The sequence below is a fragment of the Hibiscus syriacus genome, unplaced genomic scaffold, assembly GCF_006381635.1.
Source record: "Hibiscus syriacus cultivar Baekdansim isolate YM2019G1 unplaced genomic scaffold, ASM638163v2 tig00111834_pilon, whole genome shotgun sequence".
In the NCBI taxonomy this organism is placed as follows: domain Eukaryota; kingdom Viridiplantae; phylum Streptophyta; class Magnoliopsida; order Malvales; family Malvaceae; genus Hibiscus; species Hibiscus syriacus.
In genome coordinates, this window is record NW_024063192.1 from 599,618 (window position 1) to 620,133 (window position 20,516).

General features: G+C 37.0%; 1 protein-coding gene and 1 pseudogene across 1 annotated transcript; both read left to right on the forward strand.

Moving 5' to 3' along the window:
• Nucleotides 1-423: 423 nt before the first annotated feature.
• LOC120171596 (peroxidase N1-like) lies at nucleotides 424-1,666 on the forward strand. The gene is made up of 3 exons (XM_039179273.1): nucleotides 424-843; nucleotides 947-1,109; nucleotides 1,203-1,666. Exons 1-3 carry the CDS (start codon nucleotides 439-441, stop codon nucleotides 1,616-1,618), a joined length of 984 nt encoding a protein of 327 aa, XP_039035204.1. The 5' UTR covers nucleotides 424-438; the 3' UTR covers nucleotides 1,619-1,666.
• A 3,842-nt stretch (nucleotides 1,667-5,508) lies between these two features.
• On the forward strand, nucleotides 5,509-6,940 carry LOC120171595 (annotated as a pseudogene).
• Nucleotides 6,941-20,516: the final 13,576 nt, after the last annotated feature.

A 20,516-nucleotide genomic window follows, 5' to 3' on the forward strand; every position in this document is an offset into this window, starting at 1 on the left:
ATAATGCAAGCCAATGGCTAGCTGTGACTTAAATATAAAATCGAATAAATTCTTGGATGTATTTGTACCAAAATAAATGAATATAAAATACTAGGTCTTCACGTCAAAACAAAACACGCTTACCATTGGAAATTGCATGTTGATTCTGTCTATGGCAACGAATTGGCCCCACGCTTGCATGCATGCTCTAGCTAAAAGCTCTTAAATACTATAATTATATACCAACTGCACACCTTCCTATGGCGGTTCCTTATAGCCGGCCTTCTTTACTTGTTCTCTTTGTTGACCGAATTTCTTTTGGCCTATATAAATAAACCCTGCTCTGATCTGCTCTTCCCATTCCACAAAATCATAAACAAATATACCAAGTATATATACACCCAATCTTTTCTCTCAGCTTACCTCTTTTATTTCTTATCATTTCAATTTACAATCGCAATGAAGATCGGTTTCACCAACCCTACGTTCTTCCTTGCAATGGCAGTCATGTTTGCCATGGCTGTTGCATTGGCCCATGCTCAGGGAACTCGAGTTGGGTTCTATGCAAGAACATGCCCTCGAGCTGAATCCATTGTTAGGTCAACGGTTCAATCCCATTTTCGTTCTAATCCGGCCATTGCACCCGGTTTGCTTAGGATGCACTTCCACGACTGCTTTGTACAAGGATGTGATGCCTCCATCCTCATCGATGGCCCTAACACCGAGAAAACCGCACCTCCTAACAGACTGCTGAGAGGCTACGAAGTTATAGACGATGCCAAAACTCAGCTAGAAGCTGCATGCCCCGGCGTCGTTTCGTGCGCCGATATCCTCACTCTCGCAGCTCGTGACTCCGTCTTTCTGGTAAATACTAGACTTCATTTTCTGAATCATATAATATACAACTGAAAACTTTATAAAATATCCGACGGCTGATTATGGTTTTTCATACGTATATGAAATGCAGACTCGAGGAATTAACTGGGCGGTGCCTACGGGACGTAGAGATGGGAGAGTTTCATTGGCCTCAGATACTTCCAATTTGCCTGGATTTACGGAGTCCATCGATTCTCAGAAGCAAAAGTTCGCTGCCTTTGGTCTCAATACTCAGGATCTTGTTGCCCTTGTTGGTAAGATATTTTGCCTCAATGTTGGAATGTTTTTAACGAAATTATATTTCTTCTGGTTGGCTAAACCTTTGATGTTTCTGTAACCTGTTGTAGGAGGACACACTATAGGGACTTCAGCTTGCCAGTTCTTCAGCTACAGATTATACAACTTCACCAACGGCGGTCCCGATCCCACAATCAACCCGGCATTTGTTCCTCAAATGCAAGCTCTTTGCCCGCAAAACGGCGACGGCTCAAGGCGTGTTGATTTGGACACCGATAGTGGAAGCAGGTTCGACACGTCCTTCTTTGCCAACTTGAGGAACGGTCGGGGAATACTGGAGTCGGATCAGAAACTGTGGACCGATGCCTCCACTAGAACCTTCGTGCAGCGTTTCTTGGGCGAGAGAGGGTCGCGGCCTTTGAGCTTTAACGTGGAGTTCGCAAGGTCCATGGTGAAGATGAGTAACATCGGAGTGAAGACGGGCACTAACGGTGAAATTAGAAGAATTTGTTCTTCCGTAAATTAATTTGATTACACTATCAAATGGTTATGAGCATGTTTGTTTAAGTAGCGGCAGCGCAAGCTGTTCATGAGGATAATGATTCTTTTCTTCTTAGCATAAGCACATTTTTTTTTTACTATTAATACGAATTGTAATAATTTTTTTATATATATTCATACGATAAATAAAAAAATGGTTGTCCCTTGTTTCCATATGTAATGGGGTAACGGGAGGTAAGATAGTAAGCTGTCCCCAACACTAGTTTGATAGCAGCTTCCGTAGGAGACCTTCAAATTATGAAATACCCTCCATGAGACTCGATCCCACGACCTTAAGGTTAAGAACCTTGTGCTCCACCAACTGATCTGAATGATATCTTTAATTTTGTATAATTGTAGCAAACTATGTTGCGGGCCAAGTTATGGATATATGGCAATGACTCACCATAACGATGTTTTGGTGATGTAGAAGCCAGAACAAACTAAATATTGCAATAGAAAGTAACAAAATCATTCACAAAATCTAATGATTAATGAAAGTAGAAAATAAATAACCAAAAAGGATAATACTATAATAACTCTATTGAATTTATAAATAATTTTAGTATAACATTACATTAATAAGAATCTGATTTTATAAAAATTACAAACATTCACAAGATATAATACATGTTATTCATTGTAATCTATTATTCTAATGTTCTTTGATGTATGAATTGAGATTGTACAAATTATATATTTTATGAGGATTTTTATTGTATTTTATTGGTATTCTCTTTTAAAGAAAGAATGTTCTCAGGATTTTGAGATATAAATCTTAAATTACTAAGTTGTTGGATAAAGTATAGTTGAGTTACTAGAATAATTCAAAAAAAAATCTTAAAATATAATATTATTAATAAAGTATAATTCTGCGTCCAAATCATTATTCAAATCATTATTTAACCCTAAATTAAAATAAAAGAGCATCTTGTCGTGTAATGACTTTGGTCTTTGGGTACGTATCCGGGTTTTGCTCGTTTGGGTTCCTCACTTATAATTAAAAGTCAAATGTTATATTTATTACAAAAAGAAGTTATATATTTTAAATGTAAATTTGACATTTATTCAATGTCAACGTGTTTTGTATTATTTTTATTTGGATAATGTCAATTACAAATAAATATAAGGTACTACTAAAGATACCAACTTTTTCTAAACATACCAAGTCAAACCCCTACCTATTATTTTAAATAATCCACCACACTAAAATTCATCATAAATAAATCTCACTACCCATTAAATAAAACCTCATAATATTTAGAGTTTCACATGAAACATAATATTTAAATTTTAAAAACATAAAATAACATTTAACAGTTAATATGATAAAACATGAATACCTATTGATTTTCAAGTGATTATAGTCTTCAAATTTATGTGTGTTTTTTAATTTAATAATTTGAAGAAAAAAATTTGGGTATCTGGGTACTCGACATACGGGTACCCGCAAAATCCAGGTACCCGATTATCGGGTACCCGGAACATCCGAGTCGGGACACGGACCGAGAAATCACCGACCCAGATTCGCACACCCCTAGCACACATTGATTTATGCTTGGCGTGCGCAATTCCATCTCATCCATTGATTTTTGGCCATCGTGTTATTAACCGTTAGATGATCTGACTAATGTTAGAATATAAAAGTTGCATCTGCATGAGAAACCCATATGTTAGTCGTAAGGAAGAGTTAAATATTAATAACAAAAAATATCTTCGACATTTTTATATATTTTGAGTTAAATCAGAAAAAATTATGAATTGAGAATATATATATTAAAATAATAAAAAAATAGTAGGTTCTGATTTGTTTAAATTATTTCAATTTCAATTTTATTTTATTTTTGTTACATATTAATTTTATTTTTCTTTGAATTTTCAGGTATCACAAATATTTTTAATCAAACAAATTTATAGCAGATATGAGACTTTTGATCGAATAACACCCAACCCGTGCGTCACACAATAACATAACCCATTTGCCCATTTTTATTTCTTTGCCACCCATACACCCTACATATTTATTAAAAAAATAATAAAGAAATAAAAATGATGCCCTCTCTTTCCTTTTCTATTATTCTATTAAAAGAATTGGTATGTTTAGTAAAACATTTGGTACATTTAGACACACCCATAAATATATTCACCGCCATTGCTCATCCCTCTTGACCATGCAGCATGAAGAAGTTAAGTGTTGGACAAGTAAACATCGCTTCTTCCAATGCTTCTTTCTTGACTATTGTTAGGTGGTGGAGCATGGGGTGGTCTGCACCGAGTAATATCGGGGATATGTTTCTTTCTTGCTTCTCCATATCTCTCTCGATTTGGGTAAGAAATGCTTGTATGTTTTCATTTTCGGCTGCGCTATGGACTATTTGGTTGAGTCGTAATGAAAAGATGTTTAATGAAAAACAAAAGCTGCTTAAGGATATGGTTCTCTTATCGAAACTTCGTGCGCTGATTTGGCTTAAATCACTTAAAAATAAGTTGTGAATGAGTTGGACTGGTGGAGTAATCCTAAGTATTGCTTGGTGAAGCATCACAACCCCTTTATAGTTCGTGCGCCTGTGCCTACGGAAGAGTTCACGTTTTCTGTTGCTGGGGTGCTCTGTCGACTGATGCTGGTGTAGGAGGCGTCCTCCGTTCAACTAAAGAGATCATTAGAGTAGTTTTTTAGGGCTCTGTCACCGGCATGAGGTTAATTCCTCACCCGCTGTTGAGGGAGTGTTTTTATCAACTATTTTGACTGCCTTAGAGGTTTTGGTATAGTCAAGGCGAGTAGATTCTGCTTCTATAGTTGATTTATGCTCTCCTCGTATGGTCCTATGCTTCGTCCAATGTCTAGGTGGTCGGTCTTAGTGGAAATCGATACTCGGGTAAGTGCGATTGGTCCGGTTGTTTTTAAAATTCCATCGAGTCCTTGCAGATCTTTGGTTGGTTTGATGAGAGTTGCCTGGATTGATGAGGATCATTCAGCATCGAGCAGCCATTTTTTAGTTTTGCTTTCTTCTGTGTGGTTTGGTATGTTTTAACTGGCCTTTTTGGTTAGCTGCTTTGTCTATCTCTTGATGCAGAGATTTGCATTGTTGGGCAGATTTTTTATAGTCTTTAGTTCTATTTGGTTTGTGTCGGTGGCTGTGGGTTAAGCGGTTGTATTTGGCTGATCCTGAAGTTATATTGCCTCTCTCGGTCACTTGTGGCTTTGCCAGGGGGTTTGCAGTCTTTTTCCCCATCTAAGTTTGGAGATTTTTGATGAGGCTTACCTTCAAGTGCCATAGTGTCCCTTGCTAATATTGTTTTTATATTGATAAAAAAAGATGGTCGACAAATTTGATGTAAAATCATAGATTTTTTTTTAATTCTAAGGAAATATTAAAATTAATGTCTTACATCAAATGCAATTTATCAAAGTCAAAAAATTAGTTAATGAGATTTTGACTTATTCATGTCATCCAAAATTATGAATATAAAAGAAAAGGATTGAAAGCGAGAGCCTTATTTGATTAATTGAAGCCTACTGAATTTGATTTGGTCGACAATCTGAATACAATTACCAGGCAAGCCTATGATTAGCTGTCACTTTAGGGTTAGCCAGTTGGCCCTTCAATGGGGGCAGTCTACATCTAATTACATAAACTATTTGAATGAAATAAATAAAAAATGTAATAAACTCTTGGATGATTGCATGTCAATAATTAAATATAAAATATTAGGTCTTCACGTGAAATCAAAACGCGTTCGCCTATGCAAATTGCAAGTTGATTCTTGTCTACGGCAACGAATTGGCCCCACGCTTGCATGCATGCTTAAGCTAAAAGCTCTTAAATACTACAATTATATACCAACTGCACTTTCCTATGGCGGTTCCTTATAGCCGGCCTTCTTTACTTCTTATCTTTGTTGACAGGATTTCCTTTTGGCCTATAAATAAACCCTGCTCTGCTCAGCTCTTCTCGTTCCACACAATCGTAAGCAAATATACCAAGTTTACAGCCAATCTTTTCTCTTAGCTTACCTCTTTATTTCTTATCATTTCAATTTACAATCGCAATGAAGATCGGATTCACCAACCCTAGATTCCTCCTTGCAATGGCAGTCATGTTTTCCATGGCGGCTGCATTGACCCGTGCTCAGGGAACTCGAGTAGGGTTCTACGCAAGAACATGCCCTCGAGCTGAATCCATTGTTAGGTCAACGGTTCAGTCCCATTTTCGTTCTAATCCAGCCATCGCACCCGGTCTGCTGAGGATGCACTTCCACGACTGCTTTGTACAAGGATGTGACGCCTCCATCCTCATCGATGGCCCTAACACTGAGAAACTGCACCTCCGAACAGACTGCTGAGAGGCTACGAAGTTATAGACGATGCCAAAACTCAGCTAGAAGCTGCATGCCCTGGCGTCGTTTCGTGCGCCGATATTCTATCTCTCGCAGCTCGTGACTCCGTCTTTCTGGTAAATACTACTGCGTTTTCTCAATCATGTAGTAATAATATACTACTGAAAGGAAAAACTTTGTAAATTAATCCGACGACTGTCTGATTATGTTTTTTCATACGTATATGAAATGCAGACTCGAGGAATTAACTGGGCGGTGCCAACGGGACGCAGAGATGGGAGAGTTTCATTGGCATCGGATACTTCCAATTTGCCAGGATTTACAGAGTCCATCGATTCTCAGAAGCAAAAGTTCGCTGCCTTTGGTCTCAACACTCAGGATCTTGTTGCCCTTGTTGGTAAGCTATTTTGCCTCAATGTTGGAATGTCTTTAACGAAATTATATTTCTTCTGGTTGACTAAACTTTTGATGTTTCTTTAACCTGTTGCAGGAGGACACACCATAGGGACTTCAGCTTGCCAGTTCTTCAGCTACAGACTATACAACTTCACCAACGGCGGTCCCGACCCCACAATCAACCCAGCGTTCGTTCCTCAACTGCGAGCCCTTTGCCCGCAAAACGGTGACGGCTCAAGGCGCGTTGATTTGGACACCGGTAGTGGAAGCAGGTTCGACACGTCCTTCTTTGCCAACTTGAGGAACGGTCGGGGAATATTGGAGTCGGATCAAAAAACTGTGGACCGATGCATCCACCAGAACCTTTGTGCAGCGTTTCTTGGGCGAGAGAGGGTCGCGGCCGTTGAACTTTAACGTGGAGTTCGCAAGGTCCATGGTGAAGATGAGTAACATCGGAATGAAGACGGGCACTAACGGTGAAATTCGAAGAATTTGTTCTGCCATTAACTAAATTAATTACAGTTCACGCGAGAATGATGATTCTTTCTTATAATCAATTATTTTAGTATTCTTTATATGTGAGTTGTGTCGGATCCGGCTTTCGGTTGGGCCTGGAAATTGGGCTTCGACTTGGATTAAATGAATTGGAGTCGCCACCGACCACTTTAAAACGAATTTAGGTGGGCCGGACACCATCTTACCTGATCCGCGTTTCACCAGAAATATGTCGGGCTCGGGAGTCGGTTACGGTCAAGGAAGGATTAGCACCCTTGAACCGCCCTTTCGGTACCAATTAATTCACAAAATGGAAATTTAAATTAAGATTTAAAATATTCGATTCAAATTACTTACCTTTGATTGATTGATGTTATTACTAAAAATATTCAAAAAAAGAAATATCAAAAAAAAAATGATAATTAATTAATAAGCAAATCAAAGGAAAAAATATTAGAATAAAAATGTGACAAAAGAAGCAAATGTTAGATTTCAAAAAAAATGGAAACAATATGTAAAAATAATAATAATAATAATAAACATAATAAAAAGAGAAGGAAATCAAAAATAATAATGATAGGAAATAAATTAAAAATAAAATAAAATGAAATAAAATGAAAAACGGGATAAAAATGTTAACAAGGACTAAAATGAAATAACTTAAAATATTATGACCAACATGAAACATATGTAATTATGATAAAATAAACCACTAGTGACTGAAAATATAACTATTGAAAGATGCACGCCTGAAATAGAAAATTAAAACTTCATTCAGTGACTAAACAAAAACATTACAGGGAATGAAGGACCAAATGTGCGGTTTTCCCCCAAATGCTTGAAAACACGGGGGATAGAGGCCAAACGGCGTCGTTTCGTTTGGTAGCAAAACGGCACCGTTTTGTGTTCGAATATTTAAGCCCGAAAAAGGCTTTTTCCTTTGCATTCTCTTTATTTCTTCTTTGCTTCCAGAAAAGAGAAGGGGAGAGAGAGTTCAGACTCTCTCAACTTTCCTTCATCGGGGAAGAGAGCCAAAGCGGAGCTACGGCGTCGCACGGCGGCGCCGGTGGCCGGAACTAACCCAAACGCACCCAAAAGACGCCCTCTCTCACCCTTGACCTTTTTAAAAAAACCCGCGTCGCCGGTGACTTTTGGCGTTCCCGTTGCTTCGCACGGTGGTGATCTCTCTTTTTCTCGCTCTGGTTTTATTTTGGTTTATTTTGATGATTATATGTTGATCTCTCGATGATGGGTATGATGTTTTGTTTACTGTTTTCTGGTTACGGGCTCTCTGGTTTACTGTTGGCCGTTTGTGGGTCTGTGGGGGTTTGGTAATGGTTGATTGTTGGTTTTTTCTGATATGTTGAGATGGATTTCTTCTTCGTTTGTTTTCCTCGGTTCTGTGTTCTCTCCGATGATGTGTTTTACGGTTTCGTTTCTGGTATGTGATGGCTCGATATTCTGGCAGCGTTCTCGGGGGTCCCCCCTGTTCATGTCTCACCGGGGCTTTTATAGCCCCGGTGGGGTGGTTGTTGGCCCCGAAATGAGGGGGTCGTTCCGGTTTCCCCGTGCATGTCATTTGTGATACCGGCTATCCCGGGATGGGTCAGTCCCGGGATTTTCGCCGGCCGTTTTGCACCAGTCCCCTTGATTCTCTCCTTGCGGCGTTGACTGTGTGGTTCCCTTAAGCAGGAAACCCTCATCTGTTTGGGCTGGTTCAGGCCCGTTATCTGGACTATTGGACTGGACCTGGGACAAAATGAGAAAGGAAGAAAAGAAAAAAAAAATAAATAAATAAATAAAAATAAGTAATAAATTAAAAATAAAAATAAATAGTAATAATATTATATATATAAACGTTTTCAAAAACATATAATATATAAATTTTTAAAATGTTTTAAAAACTATATATTATATATATTTTCAAAATGGTTTTTAAAAATTATATATTATATAAATGTTTTCATAACATTTTCAAAAGTATATATTATATATTTTAAAAACGTTTTCAAAAACTATATATTATATAATTTTCAAAAAAATATATTTTCAAAATGGTTTTTTTAAAATTATATATTATAAATGTTTTCATAACGTTTTCAAAAGTATATATTATATATTTTAAAAACGTTTTCAAAAACTATATTATATAATTTTCAAAAATATTTGAAAAACTATATAATATACATATTTTCAAAAAATGTTTTAAACTATATATTATATATGTATTTTCAAAAACAATTTGCAAACTACATAATATATATGTGTATATATGTATAAAAAAAAAAAAAAATAAAAAAAAATGGACGGAAATTAGTGTCTACAGCTGCCCCTCTTTGTCCTTTTTCGTGGAACGAAAAATAGGACAAAGACAAAAAGACACAAATTTTCGCTCTTTAAAGTTGAAAAATTGACTCTGAAAGAATAACTCCCTGTCGAATCAGGTTGCGGATGACTCCTCCTTCGCGAATTCGAAATGACACGGAATTGAAACCGTAGCTCGAAGTTTGAATCGGGATGTGGCTTCTCGTTGCCCAATTGTAGTCAACCTCGGTCTTCTTCCCGGATTAAAGACCTTGGTTAAAATTCGACTGGAAAGTAGTTCCTTGACTCCACCATGTGATAGACAGGCCCTTGAGCTGAATAAAACCGAACTCGAAAGGTCCTCGTCGACATATGGCTTTTCTCGGCTTAAACTATGTTGCCGAAAAACAGTTTCTTGTCACTAAGGCACGGTTAACCAAGGTCTTCTTCTCGACTTGAAAAACTTTGATTGCAGCCGGACAGTAGTGTGATTGAGGTATCATCGAGCTGAATAGAGTCGAACTCGACAATTTTATTGACAAATAGCTCTTCTTGCCTTGAGCTATGTTGTAAATGATATGACCCCGAAGTTGAGTATAATCGAACCCAGGGGTCTTTGGCAGATAGCCCTTCTCGACTTAAGCTATGCTGCAAATGATGTGACGTTGAGCTGAGCGGAGTCGAACTCAAAGGTCTTTTGTTGGCAAACAACCCTTCTAGACTTAAGTTGTACTGCAAATGATATGCCTTGGAGCTGAGCATAGTCGAACTCGAAGGTCTTTTGTTGGCATATAGCCCTTCTCGACTTAAGCTACATTGGAAATGATGTGCCGTTGAGCTGAGCGTAGTCGAACTCAAAGGTCTTTTGATCACAGCTAACCCTTCTAGCCTTGAGTTATGCTGTAAATGTTATGCCCTTGAAGCTGAGTGTAATCGAACTTAAGGGTCTTTGGCAGATAGCCCTTCTCGACTTAAGCTACACTGGAAATGATGTGCCGTTGAGCTGAGCGTAGTCGAACTCAAAGGTCTTTTGATCACAGCTAACCCTTCTAGCCTTGAGTTATGCTGTAAATGTTATGCCCTTGAAGCTGAGTGTAATCGAACTTAAGGGTCTTTGGCAGATAGCCCTTCTCGACTTAAGCTATTCTGCAAATGATGTGCCTTGGAGCTGAGCGTAGTCGAACTCGAAGGTCTTGTGTTGGCAGACAACCCTTCTAGACTTAAGTTGTGCTGCAAATGATATGCCTTGGAGCTGAGCATAGTCGAACTCGAAGGTCTTTTGTTGGTAGATAACCCTTCTCGACTTAAGTTATGCTGCAAATGATGTGCCCTCGAAGCTGAGTGTAATCGAACTCGGGGGTCTTTGGCAGATAGCCCTTATGGCCTTGAGCTGAGCTGCAAATAGTTTGTTTAAAAATGGCTTCCCTTTACGGGTCGAAAACGGTCATGACTCTTCCGGTGGTTCCCCTAAGCTGGTCTAGGAAAACCTACGGATAAATTCTGACAGCCGGATATCTTCCGTCGTGGAATTGAAATCTGGCTTGAAAGTGTTAACTGAAAACATGTTGCTCATTGTTGAGTTGAGCTGAACTGAATTTGATCTGAATTGGTTCTCGAACCCATCTGAAATTGGTTCTGAGATCTGTAGTTATGTAAAGTCGCTTGAGGTGTAGCTTCTTGCTGCTGAGTTACACCATCGTTCTTTAAAGGTGCTTGCAAGTAGAGTAACCTTCATCCTGAAGTCGAAGCTTGACTCTGAAAGCCCATTTGCTTCTCGAGCTTGGGCTTTACAGACATTTCATATCTGAGATTGTTCTGTTTGAAAACGTTTTTGTTTCAGGAGAGAGAAATGTAAGGTATTGTTCGCAATTGAATCAAATTGTAAATGTGAGTTCAAAAAATATCAAAGGAATCAAGAGCTCTTTTAATGCTTTCATAGTTACAAATCTTTGACAAATGTTCAAAGGGACAAGTCGGCTTTAGGTTGGCCTCCTTTCTAAGGTTTTTTTGGTAAAAAAAATGTCATTTTTTAAAAATCACAACATGCTTTGGCACTTTAATTGGGTGCGGTCAAAATGACGCAACTAGCATGATCAATTACTAGACCTTTTATCTCAGTCCTCTGAAATCTTTCATTTGTTCAAGCTTTGTAGGCTCTTCTAACAAAGGCAGTGCAAAAAATATCGGTCTAAAAATGAAATTCTTGAGTGCTTGTGTGTAGTCAACTATAACAGGTGTTCCTTAACTCCCTTAGTCCAACATTACCGAAAATTTTTATTTTAGATAAATTTCATTTACTTTGCCATTGTCTGGCTAGCAAAATCCATAAAGTCGGGGCGTTCAACCAATTGCTTTAGAGGGACAGCTTAGTATTATAATCACTTTTATCAGGTTTAACTGAAGGGTTCGTCTCATCATAAGTCTTCAGCCTGACAAAAGCAGTGGAGCAAACACCGAATTGCCAAGTTTTCGAGCAATGTCATGGTTTGAAAGTAATCTACTCATAAGGCCAGGGCTTTCAAGTTTCCTCTATAACCAATTGCCTTAGTGGAATAGCTCAGTTTTACGGATTTAATTTCTTAAGATTGTCAAGAAGAACCTGTTATAGTCTACGTGTTTGTTGAAAGTAAAAAATTTCATCTTTAGAGTTCAATTTTCAAGCAACTGACCTAAACTAGATTCACATACTCGACTCTTTCATTTGTAAAGATCATCATCGTCATTGAACATCTTAAATAAAAACATAGTAATTGTCATATGCAAATGATGCCCCATGTTGTCCGTACCTTATGAAAGGAAAATTGGTTAATTCCAAGAACGGGTATGGTGTTTGAGGGTATATTCTGGATAAGGTCAAAGTCCTTGTTTTAAATCATGTACTTCGTCAAAGATTCGTAACTTTAAACCGTTTACAGAGTTTCTTAATTCAAATGATATGCAAAGAATTGCAAATTTGCAAATATGATCCATTGCTTAACATCTTTTAAAGTAACATAAAAATGTCTTTACAAAAATTTGAGAAAAAATGGAAGAAAAACAAAGTCAAATAGAATGCCTCAAATGATGAAATGAAATTCCTCACTTGGATGCCCCCAAGTTGTTGAAGTCGATCCAGTTCTGGTTACGCATCTTTTGTACAACCCTCTTGAATGCGTAACAGTTCTCAATTGTGTGCCCTGGGACTCCGCCGTGATATTCACAATACGCATTCTCATCATACCACTTGGGTATGGGGCTTCATGGGTTCTACTGGATATGGTGACACCACATGGGTGTCAAGAAGTTGCTGGTAAAGCTCTTTGTAGGTCATGGGAATTGGGTCGAAATGTTCCCTTTCCCTCCTGGAATCTTGTTTAGAAGTACCTAACGGTACAGCTGCAGTTGATTTTGGGCTGGAGATTGTAACACCTTTGCTGGAGTGTTTGATGTTATTAACCTCTCCATCCCTCTCCCTCATAGGAGGCTTCTTACTGGCTTCCCCATCCTTAATCTTGCCTTGCTTTATGGCCGACTCAATCATTTCTCCGGCCATAACCAAGTCTGAAAAGCTTTCTGATGTGATCGCCACCAGATGCCCGAAGTATGGAGTCTTCAGAGTCTGCACGAAAAGTTTCCGGGTTTCCTTTTCATCTAACGGTGGATGAACTTGCACAGCCAAATCCCTCCATTTTTGTGCGTACTGCCTGAAACTCTCGTTATGCTTCTTTTCCATGTTTTGTAGCATAACTCGATCTGGGCTTATGTCATTGTTATGCTTGTATTGTTCCAGGAATGACTTGGCCAGGTCCTTCCAGGTCTTGATATTTGATCGGCTTAGCTGGTTGTATCACCGAATGGCTGAGCCCGACAGACTATCCTGAAAGCAGTGGATCAGGAGTTGGTCGTTTCCTCCATATCCTGTCATCTTTCGGCAGAACATGGTGATGTGAGCGGATGGGCAACTATTCCCGTCAAACTTCTCGAACTCCGGGGACTTAAATTTCGGGGGAAGAACCAAGTCCGGGACTAGACTAAGTTCTGTTGCATCGATTTCATGGTAGTCACGGTCTCCTTTGACTATATTCATTTGGTCCTCCAATTGTTTGATTTTTTTCTCCATCTTCCTCGCTTTTTCCTCTTCGTCCAAATCCGGTACATGGTAATAACCCGGATTGTTCTTAGGGTTAAATACAGAGGACGAGGGCTTTGCTTTTGCAGCAGATGAGTCCCCTCGAAGTTCTGGTAAGATTTCAGGTGAGATGACCACTTGTGGGATAGGTTGTATAGTTACTCCTTCCGATGAACCTGCCCCAGGCACACTGGTCTGTTGTAGGCCAATTAACTTGGCAACGATCTGATCAACCAAGGACTCTTGGTTCTTTGTGATTGTTTCCAGAGTATTTCGACTGTTCTGGTTTATCTTGTCTTCTAGCTCCTTCTGTAGTTTTAACATATTCTCCTCGATTTGTGTAATTCTGGCTTCCATCCTCTTCTTCTTCAAACGAGTGTTATGTGGATGGGGTGTGTCCAATGCTTGAGGCGGTGTATCCAGTATTTGTTCCCTTTGATGAGACATGTTTATGTTAGTTAATGTGAATGCAAATAAAATAACAAAATGCAAAGAAAATAAGAAATGCAAAATGTCTAAATATATGATGCATGAAATTTTCGAGGCATTGATCCAAAAAAATGTGCCTGTTATTCTGAATAACCCTTATTGGTGACAAAAGTGTTACGTCTGAAGAGACAAAAAACTCTTTTTGATGGTACGAATCATGTACAGCTTCTGACAAGTTGATTCGTCTTTTTCACTAGTTGAATATCCTGTCGAACCATTCCGGCTCCTTTGGCTAAAATGTGCAAATAATGAGATGCTTGCCCCAAAAAAGATCTCGAAGGACTGCATCTTCGACTTTCACTTTCTACCGAGCTTGTTTCTAACGAAAGTGTCATTGGAGCCCTCCATCGAGAGAAACTATCCAAAGCTTGCTTCTTGAATTCGTCAGTAATGGCATCTAGCTCAGCTAGTGTTTCACTATCTTGTTCTTGTATTTTCGAAAGGAGCGACTGAGTCAGTGACCTTTTCCTCGTATTGCCCCTGCAACTTTGCCTTTGAGTATTCTTTGATCACGGTTGGACTTCTGAGCTTTTTATCTCTTTGTATTATAACCCCTTTGCCCATTAATACAGATTATTTACGTTTAACAAACATTTTTGGTGGATCAACACCCCGTTTAAATGATGCGAATGATAAAAACATAATAAAAGAAGACAAAAAATAAAAGAGTTAGTGAGGTAAATCAAAACAATAATAAAAATGAAAAAAAATCCTACCCCACATGATATCTACCCCTCATGCTTTAATTCCTACCCAGACATGATTTCTATTCCGCAGGCTAATTTTAAACAAATCCTAACCGCATATTTGTCTAGTTCGCATGCTTTGAACAGAAAATAAAGCAGGAAACAAAGCATCCTAGGGTTTGGAATGAGGTTTTGGGGTGGGCTCTACTTCCCTGTACTCTCCCGGTTTAGGTTCTAAAAACGGTACTCGAGTTCTCCTTGCCGGTGCCCCCTTGGGCTTACCAGACCCTTAGTCCTAAACCCATCACAAGCTTGTGTGGACTAAGTTAAACTCGAGGGGACACATTCCCTTATGCCCGCACGGTGAATAAATTCACACGAAGACATAAGGTATATGAATCCCGAAGGCTACTTGCTAGGCATATGCAGTGAATAAATTCACACGAATGCGTCGCTTTCACCCCCACTTAAAAGGGTTCGGAGCTCGGGTTTAGAGCTTAGAGATGACAATTTTGAAAAAAATCTGAAATCATTAAAAAACATTAGTACAACTATTTATTTGAAACAAAATAATCAAAGGTAAATAATTTGAATCGAATAAATAAATTAAAATTTAAATTTACCATTTTCGCATAAAAAGACAACCGAAAATTAATTCTGGCCTGACTCACTTACCTGTCCCCAGCGGAGTCGCCAAGCTGTCGGATCCGGCTTTCGGTTGGGCCTGGAAATTGGGCTTCGACTTGGATTAAATGAATTGGAGTCGCCACCGACCACTTTAAAACGAATTTAGGTGGGCCGGACACCATCTTACCTGATCCGCGTTTCACCAGAAATATGTCGGGCTCGGGAGTCGGTTACGGTCAAGGAAGGATTAGCACCCTTGAACCGCCCTTTCGGTACCAATTAATTCACCGGTTGTCTTTAATTACGAAAATGGAAATTTAAATTAAGATTTAAAATATTCGATTCAAATTACTTACCTTTGATTGATTGATGTTATTACTAAAAATATTCAAAAAAAGAAATATCAAAAAAAATGATAATTAATTAATAAGCAAATCAAAGGAAAAAATTAGAATAAAAATGTGACAAAAGAAGCAAATGTTAGATTTCAAAAAAAATGGAAACAATATGTAAAATAATAATAATAATAATAAACATAATAAAAAGAGAAGGAAATCAAAAATAATAATGATAGGAAATAAATTAAAAATAAAATAAAATGAAATAAAATGAAAAACGGGATAAAAATGTTAACAAGGACTAAAATGAAATAACTTAAAATATTATGACCAACATGAAACATATGTAATTATGATAAAATAAACCACTAGTGACTGAAATATAACTATTGAAAGATGCACGCCTGAAATAGAAAATTAAAACTTCATTCAGTGACTAAACAAAAACATTACAGGGAATGAAGGACCAAATGTGCGGTTTTCCCCCAAATGCTTGAAAACACGGGGGATAGAGGCCAAATGGCGTCGTTTCGTTTGGTAGCAAAACGGCACCGTTTTGTGTTCGAATATTTAAGCCCGAAAAAGGCTTTTTCCTTTGCATTCTCTTTATTTCTTCTTTGCTTCCAGAAAAGAGAAGGGGAGAGAGAGTTCAGACTCTCTCAACTTTCCTTCATCGGGGAAGAGAGCCAAAGCGGAGCTACGGCGTCGCACGGCGGCGCCGGTGGCCGGAACTAACCCAAACGCACCCAAAAGACGCCCTCTCTCACCCTTGACCTTTTTAAAAAAAACCCGCGTCGCCGGTGACTTTTGGCGTTCCCGTTGCTTCGCACGGTGGTGATCTCTCTTTTTCTCGCTCTGGTTTTATTTTGGTTTATTTTGATGATTATATGTTGATCTCTCGATGATGGGTATGATTTTGTTTACTGTTTTCTGGTTACGGGCTCTCTGGTTTACTGTTGGCCGTTTGTGGGTCTGTGGGGGTTTGGTAATGGTTGATTGTTGGTTTTTTCTGATATGTTGAGATGGATTTCTTCTTCGTTTGTTTTCCTCGGTTCTGTGTTCTCTCCGATGATGTGTTTTACGGTTTCGTTTCTGGTATGTGATGGCTCGATATTCTGGCAGCGTTCTTGGGGGTTCCCCCTGTTCATGTCTCACCGGGGCTTTTATAGCCCCGGTGGGGTGGTTGTTGGCCCCGAAATGAGGGGGTCGTTCCGGTTTCCCCGTGCATGTCATTTGTGATACCGGCTATCCCGGGATGGGTCAGTCCCGGAATTTCCGCCGGCCGTTTTGCACCAGTCCCCTTGATTCTCTCCTTGCGGCGCTGACTGTGTGGTTCCCTTAAGCAGGAAACCCTCATCTGTTTGGGCTGGTTCAGGCCCGTTATCTGGACTATTGGACTGGACCTGGGACAAAATGAGAAAGGAAGAAAAGAAAAAATAATAATAAATAAATAAAAATAAGTAATAAATTAAAAATAAAATAAATAATAATATTATATATATAAACGTTTTCAAAAACATATAATATATAAATTTTTAAAATGTTTTAAAAAACTATATATTATATATATTTTCAAAATGGTTTTTAAAAATTATATATTATATAAATGTTTTCATAACATTTTCAAAAGTATATATTATATATTTTAAAAACGTTTTCAAAAACTATATATTATATAATTTTCAAAAAAAAATATTTTCAAAATGATTTTTTTAAAAATTATATATTATATAAATGTTTTCATAACGTTTTCAAAAGTATATATTATATATATTTTAAAAACGTTTTCAAAAACTATATATTATATAATTTTCAAAAATATTTGAAAAACTATATAATATACATATTTTCAAAAAATGTTTTAAACTATATATTATATATGTATTTTCAAAAACAATTTGCAAACTACATAATATATATGTGTATATATGTATAAAAAAATAAAAAAATAAAAAATAAAAAAAAATGGACGGAAATTAGTGTCTACAAGTTGAAATTGTAAAAATTATTTTCTTTGTATTCAATAAGGAATAATAAAATTTTTGCAACAATTTTTGCTTTACATATAATATCAATAATTTAAACACTCAAATATTATTTGATATTTGCATTATATTTTTGTGCGTGAGAGAAATAAAACATTTAGAAATTCTTTTAAAGTGTGTATGCATATATTAAAATATAAAATTTTTGTGTATATAAATAATTATAATTTTAAGATAGACACCGGCGAAAATTACTGTGCTAATTAATTCAGAAGGACTGTTTGAAGTCTAGTTAGAACAAAAGTCAAATGTTAAAAGGAAATTTGACATTTATGGAATGTCAACGTTTTTGTATTTGTTTTGGACAATCTCATATATATTTATTCGGACATGGACATAAAATTTTATATTATAGGAATAAATTCGAATTTATAAAATTTTACAGAGTTAAAAATAAATTTTTAATAAAAAATACGTAAAAATCTAAAATATATGATAATTTTAAATATTCACCCACCTTAATAAGAGTAGATTTATATGCATCGTGAAATGAAGGTAAGGCTTAGAAAAGTCAATTACTTATTCTTTTACCAAAACATAAAAACAATTTAAAATTTTATAAAATATAACGCATATTTTAAAAAATTTAAAAATATAAATGTATGAAAATATGAAAAATTGTAATTTTTTATTTGTTGTTACTTGGTTCGATTTGATGATAAATTCAAAGTTTAAGACTAAAAGAGATAAAAGAAATTAAGGATCAAATTAACTTTTTCTAAAATATAAATTACAAAATGTCATTAGATTTTTGTAAAAATATTTTTTAATTCATGCATGCAGAATAATAATGAGTTGGTAGAGCGCAAGGTTCTTAGCCTTGTGATCGTGGGATCAAGTCACACGGTGGACAATTCATAATTACTGGAGGTCTTTCACGGAAGTTGCTCTCAACCTAACGTTGGGGACAGCCTACTTCCCTACCTCCCCGTACCCCATTACATATGGGAATATGGTCAGTTAATTTATGCATGCAGGGAGGGGCCAATTCGTTGCCGTAGACAGGAATCAACTTGCAATTTGCAATGGCGAGCGCGTTTCTGTTTCACGTCTAGACCTATCATTTTATTTTGATACAATTACATCCAAGAATTTATTAGATTTTAAATTATTTCTTATTTTTACTCAAATATTTTAGTATATAATTACACGTAGACTGCTTCATTGAACTGCCAACCGGCTAGCCCAAAAGTGACAGCTGGGCATGGCTTGCCTAACAAATGTATTCAGATTTTCGACCAAATCAAATTTGGCAATCTGAGATAATGAAATAATCAAAAGAGGCTCGATCTCAACAATTAATTTTTGTTTTTTAAATAAATATTATTTTCTGATGCTATAAATAAATATTATTTTTTAATAAACATTATTTCTTTTGTTCTGATGCTATAAGTATTATTTTTCTTATCATAAAAACAAATCAACGATATATATTTAAGTATTTTTTTTTAAAATATGTTATACCTAATTTACGTATGGATCACTTCTTATTATCGCATTAATTGCAAATTATTTTGAGGGTAAAGTATATAAATAATTCTCGAATTCTTAGGGTGTTTGTATTTTGGTCATCTAACTTTTAAAATTTGTAATACAGTCATCAAATTTTTAGTTGTTCTCAGTAAAGTACTTGTCGTTACTTTCTATTAGTTAGGGCTGACGTGGCATGTTACCTCCATTAACCTTCTTTTTCCTCTTGTGTTAACCTTCTCCTTCTTCTAACAAAAACACAACATTCGGTAAAGGTGTAACACTCACCTCAGTTCATGCCAAAACATATTGGTTTGGTCGTGCAAGAAAGGTTCCAAAGGAGCAAGGAAGTTATTGTCAAAACTGACCTGTCTTGAAGAGGTGGAAGAAGAGCCATCGAACTTTCTTTCATGTCCAGGACAAAGAAGTGAGGACACAACATGAAGAATAATTGATGGATTTGGATCCTCAAGGATAGCCTGAAGCTCCGTTAGAATCCATGGTTCTATTCTTTGCATAATCTTCTCTTTATCAAAAGCATTTCTGGGTACATTCTGAAAGCAATGAGAGAACACATCAAGATCATATACTAAACTAATATGTTGATTCATGTTGTTTTGGTTCTTTGTTCTTCTTTTAAAGTGCATTTGCCCCATAGAAACAAATTAAATAAAGGACAATATGCAAAAAATTGTCAACCTTAAACCATGTAAACATACCTGTTGAGAATTAATCCCATGAGACATGGGAACAGCTTGCACTCTTCGATTACACACTGCAAAAAAGAAACCCAAAATTTTCCCATCAACCATTTTCTTTTTCTTCTTTTTCAACCCCAAAAACAAAAGAACAATCATATAGCTAAGCTGGTCGACATAAAGTACCTGGAACGCCATTGAAGCTTCCTTTCAGCGATAACATGAAGTGGCACAGTCCCAGCTAGCCCAAATGATCGCCGCCAAGGCAATGGCCTCGGTCTCCTATTAACGCTGTTAATTTCTCTCATAGTTCTTTCAATAACACTAAATAAACAAATAAAAAAAGAATAACTTAAGTAATCAATTCTTTACTCCATTTAATCAGAAATTCGTTAACAAAAATTCCACCGTCGACGAACGATTACGGTGGACGGAGGTCGAAGAGTAACCGATCTACAGTCGGGGAAGCGGGTAGTTGGTGTTTGAGGAATTTTGGAGAGGAGAGATCGATTTTGTAGAACCAAGAATCGAAGGTGGAGTTACAGCGAGGGCATTTCCTCTTCAAATTGTTCCACTTGCGAATGCAATCCAAGCAGTAAGCACGGGAACAAACCGTCAGAACAGCCGCAGCACGAACGTCAATGGTTCTCTGGCATATCGGGCATGTTTTGCCGATGATTGCCGGCGAAATTACTTCTTCGAATGAATTTCTCAATCCTCGATTTCTCTGAAGACTATAGAGAATCCATTTGAGAAATAAGCTCCTCCTTCATAGTTTAAACTAGGGTAACGGCTGTAACGAAAAGAATCCATTTTACCCTAAGTAGACCAAGATGATTGATTTTATAGGTGAGATTTTGTGTGTGAGGACTGAGGAGGAGGGGGGGGGG